Source organism: Sinocyclocheilus rhinocerous, unplaced genomic scaffold (genome assembly GCF_001515625.1).
Source record: "Sinocyclocheilus rhinocerous isolate Xijiao unplaced genomic scaffold, SAMN03320098_v1.1 scaffold247, whole genome shotgun sequence".
Taxonomy (NCBI): Eukaryota; Metazoa; Chordata; class Actinopteri; order Cypriniformes; family Cyprinidae; genus Sinocyclocheilus; species Sinocyclocheilus rhinocerous.
In genome coordinates, this window is record NW_015662919.1 from 419,578 (window position 1) to 430,358 (window position 10,781).

At 34.1% G+C, this 10,781-nt stretch overlaps 1 protein-coding gene across 1 annotated transcript in view; it reads left to right on the forward strand.

Moving 5' to 3' along the window:
* lyst (lysosomal trafficking regulator) overlaps positions 1-10,781 on the forward strand; it is a 94,339-nt gene that overhangs the window by 23,851 nt on the left and 59,707 nt on the right. The window contains exons 10-16 of the mRNA XM_016538445.1: positions 159-268; positions 3,192-3,558; positions 4,404-4,560; positions 5,611-5,784; positions 5,908-6,068; positions 7,818-8,008; positions 9,616-9,864. Of these exons, the coding sequence (XP_016393931.1) occupies positions 159-268; positions 3,192-3,558; positions 4,404-4,560; positions 5,611-5,784; positions 5,908-6,068; positions 7,818-8,008; positions 9,616-9,864 (1,409 nt within the window). The remainder of the gene's footprint in view (positions 1-158; positions 269-3,191; positions 3,559-4,403; positions 4,561-5,610; positions 5,785-5,907; positions 6,069-7,817; positions 8,009-9,615; positions 9,865-10,781) is intronic.

The window sequence follows — 10,781 nt, forward strand, 5'->3', positions numbered from 1 at the left end:
ATATATATATATATATATATATGATAAATAGTGCAATATTCCACGAAAAAAAAAAGAATAGTCCATTTTGCTTTCATGGTGATCAAAAAAAAGTTTTGTTTTGTTGAGAGCAGTCATGTTAATAAGCCCTTAAACATTGGTCTAATTGGTCTATGCAGAGTGCCAGACAATACTGACGGAGCTGCTCGTTGCCATGGTGAGTGACAGGATCACAGCGGAGGAACTTGCCCTGTTGACACGCCTCTTCCTGGAGAAGACTCCGCCCACTGTAAGTGCAACCCTATTTAGCATTTAAATGTGGTATTGTGTACCAAAAACACTGCATCTGTATATTTTCCACAGAAAAGGAAAAGGTTTGAAACTACACAATACAAATGTGATCAGTGTGATCAAACACCCTATGAACAGGTTTATTTTTAACACAGTGTCAGAAAGTGGACTGATGCAGAATGCCAGCCTTTGGATTGTCAATGCTGATATGAGTCAACCATGCTACGTTCATTATCATTCGGTTTTTTCAAGCATCTCTTTATGTACTTTGTTTCTGATTGCCAATCCTTTACTTCTGAGCACCTCTCCTGTCTTTAACACTCTAATTTACTGGTTTATGTGGTTTCTACATACTGTAGGTTAAAGATACAAAACACAAAGACTATTATTATAAATCTAGATATATAGAGCTTTAGAATAATGATCTCAGTGATCATATAGTCAGTTGTGGGAAAACTAGTCGACTAAGTGTTAATCCTGACACTTCCCTTGTATATTCGACATTTAACATATGAATTTTGTGTTTTCTTGATTATGTTGAACTGCTGTATCTAATCCTTGTATTATCAGGCTCTTTCCTGGCACCTACTGTTAGTGTTGTCTAAAGTACACAGATACACACGGGAGCGTTTGAAGGCCGCGTCTATCAGCAGATCCGTCTATGAGCAGTTATGTTAGGGATCCGCTGATAGACGCAGCTTTCAAACGCTCCCGTGTGTATCTGTGTAAGCACTCGGTGAAGAGCGTGAACGTCATCAGTGTGTGAATTTCATGAAACCTGTCAATTGGTCATATTTGCGAAGATTGCATTACGTCGGGCAGCACATTTCAGTGTGGATTGCTGTTCGAGTTCAACAAGTTTTGAAAGAAGTCTTTTCTGCTCACCAAGGCTGCATTTATTTGATCAGAAATACTGTAAAAATAGTAATTAGTATAGTGAAATATTTTTTCCTATCTAAAATAACTACTTTTTATTTGAATATATTTGAAAATGTAATTTATTTCTGTGATGTAAAGCTGAATTTTCAGCATTATTACTCCAGTCTTCCTTCAGAAATCATTCTAATATGCTGATTTGTTTTTGCATTTGATTATCAATGATGAAAACAGTTGTGCTGTTTCATATTTTTGTGGAAACTGTGATATATTTTATTTTTCAGGATTCTTTGAATAGTTAAAAAAACAGCATTTATTTGAAATAGAAATCTTTTGATCAATTTAATGCATGCTTGCATTAAAAAAAGTCCTACTGACCCTAAACTCTTGAATGATATATGATAAGCAATGTTATATGCAATGTTATATGATAAGTATAAAACCTCAAAATTTCAGCAAACACGGCTCATATTTTCTTCATGAAATGCAGAAATCTTTATTTTGTTTTCATCTGTAGGAGATCTTGCTGAGAGGCTTGCTTCAGATTGTGGAGGCTAATGCAGACACAGAGCCGCTCTCCTTCATGTCCTTTCCCATGATCCCTGGCACAGGGGTCCCCTGCTTGAGCTCCTCTCCTGGGATGAGGCCTCATGGGACGGCTGGTGGTAAGGGTGGCATAAACACTCTTTTGAGGGGTAAATTACCCCTGGGCCGTGGTGAAGCAGACCTGAGCAGGCCCGGTCATCTGCGCAGCTCTCCCTGGCATACGGCACCCTTCCACCTGCCCTTAGTGGGACAGAACTGCTGGCCTCACATGGCCAGTGGCTTCAGCGCCTCGCTGTGGGTACGAGCGGGGAAGGATGAGGACGGGCGTTATAAGAAGGGTAAGAAGAAGAGCATTATTTTTTGAGCAGATTAGAATAAAATTATTATTTATAATGCAGATTAGTATTATTTATATATTATAGCATTTATTAATATTTTGAATTCTTTTATTTTTGTATTTTTAGTTTTCAATTTAATTTTAGTTTTAGTAATATTGTTGTGTGATTGTTTTTGTCTTTTTTTTCTTTTCTAGTTATCTTTATTTTTTATTTCAGTTTTAATACTTTTAGTACTTGCACTTAAACTTTATTTTAGTTAGTTGCCAAGGCAACATTTTAAGTTTTTTTAAGTTTAAGTTTTTGATCATTATTTTTCACTTCAGCTTTAAAACAATTATGGACAATATTTTTTAATAGTTCTATAGTTTAAGTTTTAGTAATGTTGTTATGTGAGTTGGTTATTTTTATTTTTTTTATTTTTATATATATTTTTTTTTTTATGTTAGGGATCCGCTGATCGACGCAGCTTTCAAACGCTCCCGTGTGTATCTGTGTAAGCACTCGGTGAAGAGCGTGAACGTCATCAGTGTGTGAATTTCATGAAACCTGTCAATTGGTCATATTTGCGAAGATTGCATTACGTCGGGCAGCACATTTCAGTGTGGATTGCTGTTCGAGTTCAACAAGTTTTGAAAGAAGTCTTTTCTGCTCACCAAGGCTGCATTTATTTGATCAGAAATACTGTAAAAATAGTAATTAGTATAGTGAAATATTTTTTCCTATCTAAAATAACTACTTTTTATTTGAATATATTTGAAAATGTAATTTATTTCTGTGATGTAAAGCTGAATTTTCAGCATTATTACTCCAGTCTTCCTTCAGAAATCATTCTAATATGCTGATTTGTTTTTGCATTTGATTATCAATGATGAAAACAGTTGTGCTGTTTCATATTTTTGTGGAAACTGTGATATATTTTATTTTTCAGGATTCTTTGAATAGTTAAAAAAACAGCATTTATTTGAAATAGAAATCTTTTGATCAATTTAATGCATGCTTGCATTAAAAAAAGTCCTACTGACCCTAAACTCTTGAATGATATATGATAAGCAATGTTATATGCAATGTTATATGATAAGTATAAAACCTCAAAATTTCAGCAAACACGGCTCATATTTTCTTCATGAAATGCAGAAATCTTTATTTTGTTTTCATCTGTAGGAGATCTTGCTGAGAGGCTTGCTTCAGATTGTGGAGGCTAATGCAGACACAGAGCCGCTCTCCTTCATGTCCTTTCCCATGATCCCTGGCACAGGGGTCCCCTGCTTGAGCTCCTCTCCTGGGATGAGGCCTCATGGGACGGCTGGTGGTAAGGGTGGCATAAACACTCTTTTGAGGGGTAAATTACCGCTGGGCCGTGGTGAAGCAGACATGAGCAGGCCCGGTCATCTGCGCAGCTCTCCCTGGCATACGGCACCCTTCCACCTGCCCTTAGTGGGACAGAACTGCTGGCCTCACATGGCCAGTGGCTTCAGCGCCTCGCTGTGGGTACGAGCGGGGAAGGATGAGGACGGGCGTTATAAGAAGGGTAAGAAGAAGAGCATTATTTTTTGAGCAGATTAGAATAAAATTATTATTTATAATGCAGATTAGTATTATTTATATATTATAGCATTTATTAATATTTTGAATTCTTTTATTTTTGTATTTTTAGTTTTCAATTTAATTTTAGTTTTAGTAATATTGTTGTGTGATTGTTTTTGTCTTTTTTTTCTTTTCTAGTTATCTTTATTTTTTATTTCAGTTTTAATACTTTTAGTACTTGCACTTAAACTTTATTTTAGTTAGTTGCCAAGGCAACATTTTAAGTTTTTTTAAGTTTAAGTTTTTGATCATTATTTTTCACTTCAGCTTTAAAACAATTATGGACAATATTTTTTAATAGTTCTATAGTTTAAGTTTTAGTAATGTTGTTATGTGAGTTGGTTATTTTTATTTTTTTTATTTTTATATATATATTTTTTTTTTCTTTAAATTATGTTTATTTAGGTTTTAGTTATATTAGTCCTTAAAATAATTTTTCAGTTATTTACCAAGGCAAATTTGTTTTTCATATAATATTTCAGTTCATCATTAATTTAATTACAGACAACGTTTTTAATAGTTTTAATTAAATTTTTAATAGTGTTATGTTTGTTTTTTATTCGGGTTTTTCTTTTATTTTTCTTTATTTTTTATTTCAGTTTTTGTAATTTTTTTAAGTTTAAGTTTTTCATGTAATATTTGTTTTATTTTGTTAAGCTTTAATTCAATTACCAAAAATATGCTTTTGAATAGATTTATTTTTAGTTAACAATAACAGCCCTGAAACATGAACACCATGCCACTATATCTAAGAGGAGTTTGCTGAGTTAGTTTGACTGTGTGTTGCAGAAGAGGAGGCGACTCTGGCAGAGGAGGCCCTGCATGGTCCCGCTCATGTCACAGAGCAGCAGACAGACAGATGTCTCCTCCATGTCCTCTCCATGGGCTCTAAGGCGCTGATGCTTCAGGTGTGGGTGAACATCTCCACCGGAGCCTTTACCTTCAGGTGAGTGACATGGCAAAACTTGAACTTAAAGTTGCACCAAGTACATTTTTCCTCCTCAAAAGTGGATGCCAGTGGTGTTTCAGGAGGGCAGTAGATCTTACACAATCCACTGCAAATTGCAATCAACTATAACTCCTTTCTGATATAAAACACTATTTTGCATCATCTTAGCTACTCCTGATGGATAGATTTAAGTGTCATTCTACATTATATTTTTTTCCTCATGTTGAATAACTAATAGCATTCCTGTAGCTAAAACAGTTGAGGCCATGGGTTTGATTATTATTATTATATTTAACATTAGTTAACTACATTAGTCAACATGAAGTAGCAATGAATATCTGTTAACAGTAGTAGCACTGTGAACTAACATGAACATGAGCATTTTTATTAACTAAAATTAACAAAGATTAATAATTGCTGTAAAAATATATTGCTTATTTTTAGTTCATGTTAGTTAATGGGACCTTATTGTAAAAGTGTTACCAATTTTTTTAGGGAATGCATGAACTGATCAAATGTATATTTTGAATGCAGTGTAAAGGCATCTTCCAAATGCATAAATTTAAATGTAATTACAGTAATAATTTTTGGAAAGAAAATAGGTTGTGAATGCTGTTTTGTGTTGGGTAAAAAAAAATACTCTGTTCACCTTTACATTTTTTTTTTTAGATGTAGATTTCTCACTTTCAACATACTAATACTAAACTAAAACTAAAACTAAAATGGAAATAAAAATAAACCTAAATAGCAATATTTAATAATGATAATAATAATAATAAAATCTAAATAAATACATAAAGATAAAATCTATTTCAAAATAATAAATGATTGAAAAAAAAAAAAAACATATAAAAGCTATAATAATAAATAAATAATAGTAAAATAACACTGGCTTGAGAATGTAATTGTGTGTGCTTTTGGAAAAAATTATTCATTTGCAAGGTTGGCATCTTCCAGCTGCTTGTAGTTTCTGTGCATGAGCTCCAAAAAGTATGTTTATGTTTTCCATGCTAAATTACAAAAGTAACTCTTTGTTTATGAATTCAGGATCTGCATCGATCCAAACGATGAGATGAAGGCGGGTCTGCTGGCCCAGGCGGAGTCTGGAGACGGTGTGCTGACGACAGGCATGTGGCAGCACTTGGCTCTCACGTACACACAGCAGCCTGAGGGCAGGAAGAACGTCCACGGTCAGCTGACCCTCTGGGTGAGCGGCATTCGGTGAGTCTGCCACTGCAATTAGTTGGTGGATGATTTAAATGGATAGTTCAACCAGGGCTGCAGACATCAGTTTTTATGCAGTCAGAATCATGTTTTAATCAAGCCTTCCTGTGCCACATACAGGAAGTGTGACGTCTCGCTAGACTTCACTCTGCCCAGGAAGTCCAGTTTGTCATCAGACAGTAATAAGACCTACTGTATGCTTGGACACTATCAGCACTCCTCAGAGGAGCAGGCCAGCCCAAGTGCACGCTGGGATATGGGCACACTGCTGCTCTTTAATGGTATGAAACCAGTTCTCATAGAGCTTCCCTACAGTATAATGATCTCCCCTTTGAAATGTTTGTGGTTTTCATCAGATCAATCGCACATATATTTTTAATTAAATCTAAAACTATTAAAAACATACTTATTAAATGAAATAAAGCTGAAAATAAACTGCTGAAAAAAGCTGAAAAATTCAAACTAAACAAAAATTAGAAATGTTGACTTGGCAACTAACTGAAATAAGTTAATTGTCTTTTTATCTCACAATTTTGATTTTGTTTTGTTTTTTTTCTAGCAATTCTGAACTTGCAATGACCTTTTTTTTAAAAATGTTTTGTTCCATGGTGGAAACAAAAAAAAAGTCAGAATTGCGAGAGAGAAACTTGCAATTGTGTGGGGGAAAAAAAAAAATCTGAATTCTCAATTTATATCTCAAAGTCCTAAAAAAAAGTCCTATAACAAAAAAAACATTTTATTGTGGTGGAAAATGGGGCATAGATTAATAAAAGCTGTGAGAAATAGTTAGCTAATGCATTAAATAATGTTGACAAATGTTACCAACAAAAAAACAATAATAGTATATAAATAGTAATCAAATATCACCGCTTCGTGTTGTTGGAAAGATTATTTGTATGTGCTTTCAGCGGCAGTGATGTTGTAGGTAACGTGGGATCTTCCTGCTGCTGGAAGTTTCTGTGTGTGAGCCACAGATTCTCCACATTCCCTCCACACAACACACTTTTCTTAACAGAATAGCCATTCTGTTGCTACTAATAGGTCATGAATGGGCCCAGTCCAGCCGTTCCCAACTTGTGAAACGCTCTAATGTGGTTATGTGGTCCAGTGCTGCCCTCAATGTTTTTTTTGTTTTTTTCCCCACTTTGTTTATTTGTCTTTAGGTCACAGCTTTTCATCCACCACACTCTCTGTTATTATTCTTTCTTGTCTATTGTCGTTTGTCAATTCACATATTTCACATATAGCTCAATGTCAATATTGTTGCACTAACTTGTCTGTAAAATATGTTTTTGGTCTTGCCATTTTTTTATGTCATGAGACAACGGTTTTTATCAAGACAAACTTTGAAGGACTTATTTTGTAAAATGGACAAAGAAAAACTTTTACAATTTTTTTATCATAAGTACATTTAATGAATCTTTTTTAGAGTTGCATAAACAAATTGGTTGGTCTTTTTTTCAAAATTGAATTTCATAAAATGTTTGTATTTATTATATTATTTGTTAAAGCTGATATGGCAACTATTATAACTATTAGAAACATATTTGTTAATTGAAATGAAGCTGAAATAAAATACAATAAAATATAAACGTTAGATCCAAAACCTAAACTAAACAAAAATTAGAAGTGTTGCCTTGTCAACTAACTGAAATAAGTTTACTTTAAATTGGTGCACTAAAATTAATAACTGGAAATAAATAAAAAATAAAACAAAATAAAAAATTAATTAAATCTAAATACTAATATTTAAAAACAATAATAACAGTGACAAAAAAAAACTTCATATAAATCTTAAAACATTTAAACATTCTTCATTTTTTAAAGGATGTTCATGTATTTTTTGATATTTATGTGAAAAATGCAGACACATTTAAATGAATCAAGGCATGTTTTCCACCCTTACTGTATTTTCATTAAAACAACACAGACGAATGATATTTAACCATTTCATTTATATGCAACAATACAGTATACAGTAATAAACGGTGATATTTGCCTACATATAAACTGGTTATTGGTTGTTTTAGGTTCCAGAATTGACACTGCGGAGGCTTTTTACCTGTTTGCCAGCGGTCCTGACCTCACCTCCATCATGCCCTGCAAGTACGGCAAGCCTCATGGGACACTATCCAAGTATGTGACACAGGAGGGTCTTCAGTGTGAGCAGATACGAGAGCTCCTCATGAGGAATACAGACATTGACATCGCACCTCTTATTGTAAGCCACTGCATCTATGAATATGAATTTATTTTATTTTTTCCCAAATGTCACATATTTCACCAGAAGGCTTTTATGCAAATGTATATGGCAGTGACATAGTTCAATAGCTCGTTTATCTCCTTCACTGCCACTGAAAAGCAGGCAACATTATTTGTCCATTTGTACATCATTTGCTGCTTGTTGAAGTGCCTTCTCTGTGCAGTTTTACCCACTGACGTCTTAATTACCGGTGATTTTACACGTCTGCATGCTGTTCCAGGTGTTCCTATGCTAATGCATTACATGCTCGATAATTACTGCCATCAGAAAAAGTCATTTCAGCACAAACCTTCATTCCTCATGGATGAATATGCTTCTTTTTCAGATCTTTTCTGACAATATCTAGTGCTAATATAAAGTATTGTACACATTTATCTAAAGAAATCTTGTCAGTAACCTGTCCAAGTGATATTTCACCTCGAGATTGAAAGAAAAACATTAACCTTGTCAGCCTGATATATGAAATAATAGTCAGAAAATCACATTTTTTGAAATGGAAGACTTTATTGAACCTTAAACAATAAAATAAATAAGAAAATCTTTAGACAAAATGTAAAACAAGTTTGCATATTTTTTTATCGAGTATCATGTTTTGGTACATATATGGTTCATATAGTCTGATATAGTGAGAATATGAAGAGAAAAATCAGTTTTTATTCAGAGGCCCAAACTAATAAAAATGACTTAATTTGGTGCAAATGCTGATATTTATATATGGCCAAAAAGTAAGATGAAATTCTGAAGCTTCTAATGTAAATCAATGAGATCTTTATAACAGTACAGCAGATACTTACATAAAATGATATAAATATCAGTAGTCACTCTGTATCTCCAATAATAGGTCTGAGTAAGATGAGATGCTTAGATAGTAATCAAAACATATAATGCAATGCAATCCAATGATGATTGAGAGATGAACAAATAAACGCTCCTCAAAAGATCCTGATGATCAGATTTGAGACGCACTGATTTTTCTACAAAATGATTGATGGAGAATCAAGTAAAGCCAAGCTGCTTCATCTGGAAATATTACTAAGAATATCAAAGATATTCTTATATTTTACTTTATAAATAAAGATTTAACAACAAAAAGACGCGTGAAGCAAGAGCTGAAGGTGGACATTTGCACAATTTTACTAAAAGACCTTTTACTTGCTGAAAAAAACTCTAAACTATCAATCAGGTGACAGAAGGCATGATTGTGTGCAACAGGTTTAACAGCAAAGTTTGAACATGTTGATTATTTACAGGCCTTAGAAATTCACTTAGTAAATATGAAACGGTAGGCTTTATAGGGTTAATAATATATTAGCATAAAAAATGAAGCCTATGTTTTAGGACAGTCAAGAATTTCCATTACTGTAGAGAGGGCAAACCTCACTGTTAGGAAAACCACTCGGTTCCACTTACTACTCTCACATTTAGTCCCACACTGCAAATCTGATCGCACCTTTAGATCTCTATGTTAGAGCCTGCATGCAACATTGAACTTTCATTTCAAACCGAACAAGAAAAATACTTTCCTTTGCCTGCATCTCAACATATGTGCATTTGTGTTTTTGCAGGAGAGTTTAGCAGTAGTTTATGCCCCCAGCATGCCGTCTCTCTACACCATATATGAGCCGGTGATCCGTCTGAAGGGCCAGGCCAAGTCAACGGTGGCTTCCCAGCGGCCCTTCAGTGCCAAAGAGGTTCAGAGCTCCATCCTGGAGCCTCCTTTCCTCAGGACCATGACGCCCTGCCAGGCTCTCGGCCTACACAGCGTCCTGCACATGATCGGAGGCACCGGCGCTTTTGTCTTCCTGTTCGCTCGGGTATGTGTTTGTCTGCATATTCATCACTAGTAGAGACCAGGAACGTGTGGAATGAGTTATCTGTCACTGCACTTCTGCACACAAACACACAATGGTTATGCATTTTGACCAGATCTTTTAGTTGAACTCCTTTTGTTGATGCTTTTTAACGAGAGGGATTAAAAAAAAAAAAGACAATAAAGCAGTATTTGTTTCAACATATAAACAGAGATATCATGATCAGGTGAAAAGATTTCTTACTCTCTGAATCAGTCATACATACATTTTTTTATTATTAAAACATTATTTATATTATTTATACCAATGCCACACAGTGATATTTTAATATAATGGATGCACTATTATATTTTATTTTTATATTTTCTGTTTTCATTTTAATTTTAAGGTTTTAGTATTTTTTTAAGTATGTCTTTGTAGTTTTTATTTATTAATTTTAGTTTTAGTCATTTTAGTGCTCAGAAATGAGAAATGTTGCCTTTGTAACTTGCTGAATTAAAATTAGATTCAGTTTTTCTATATTTTATTTCATTTCAATGTCATATATACGTTAAAAATACAGGAATTTTGACTACATTTTTGTGAACTTCTTGAATGCTGATTCACAAAAGCTCTGACTGTATCTGGTGGCTGTGCTTTTTAATCAAAGCAGTAATGTTTGAGAGGATGAGGTAAATCTGAATATTATGCTTTAAAGTCTCTAGTGAAGGTATCTTCAGTCTTTCCTTCATATTCCAGTACACATTTTTTGCTGGTAATGTAATCTGATAATGTTTCTTTCATTCAGAGGGCAATATTGGATTTTTGGTCGGCATGTTCTGACCCGGGACGTTCTCTTTCACACTGCGTTCCCTCACATTATCCTTCAGACAGCTCTCGACAGTCTTCTCAAAGCCTCGCTCTGTGTTTCTATCTTTCTC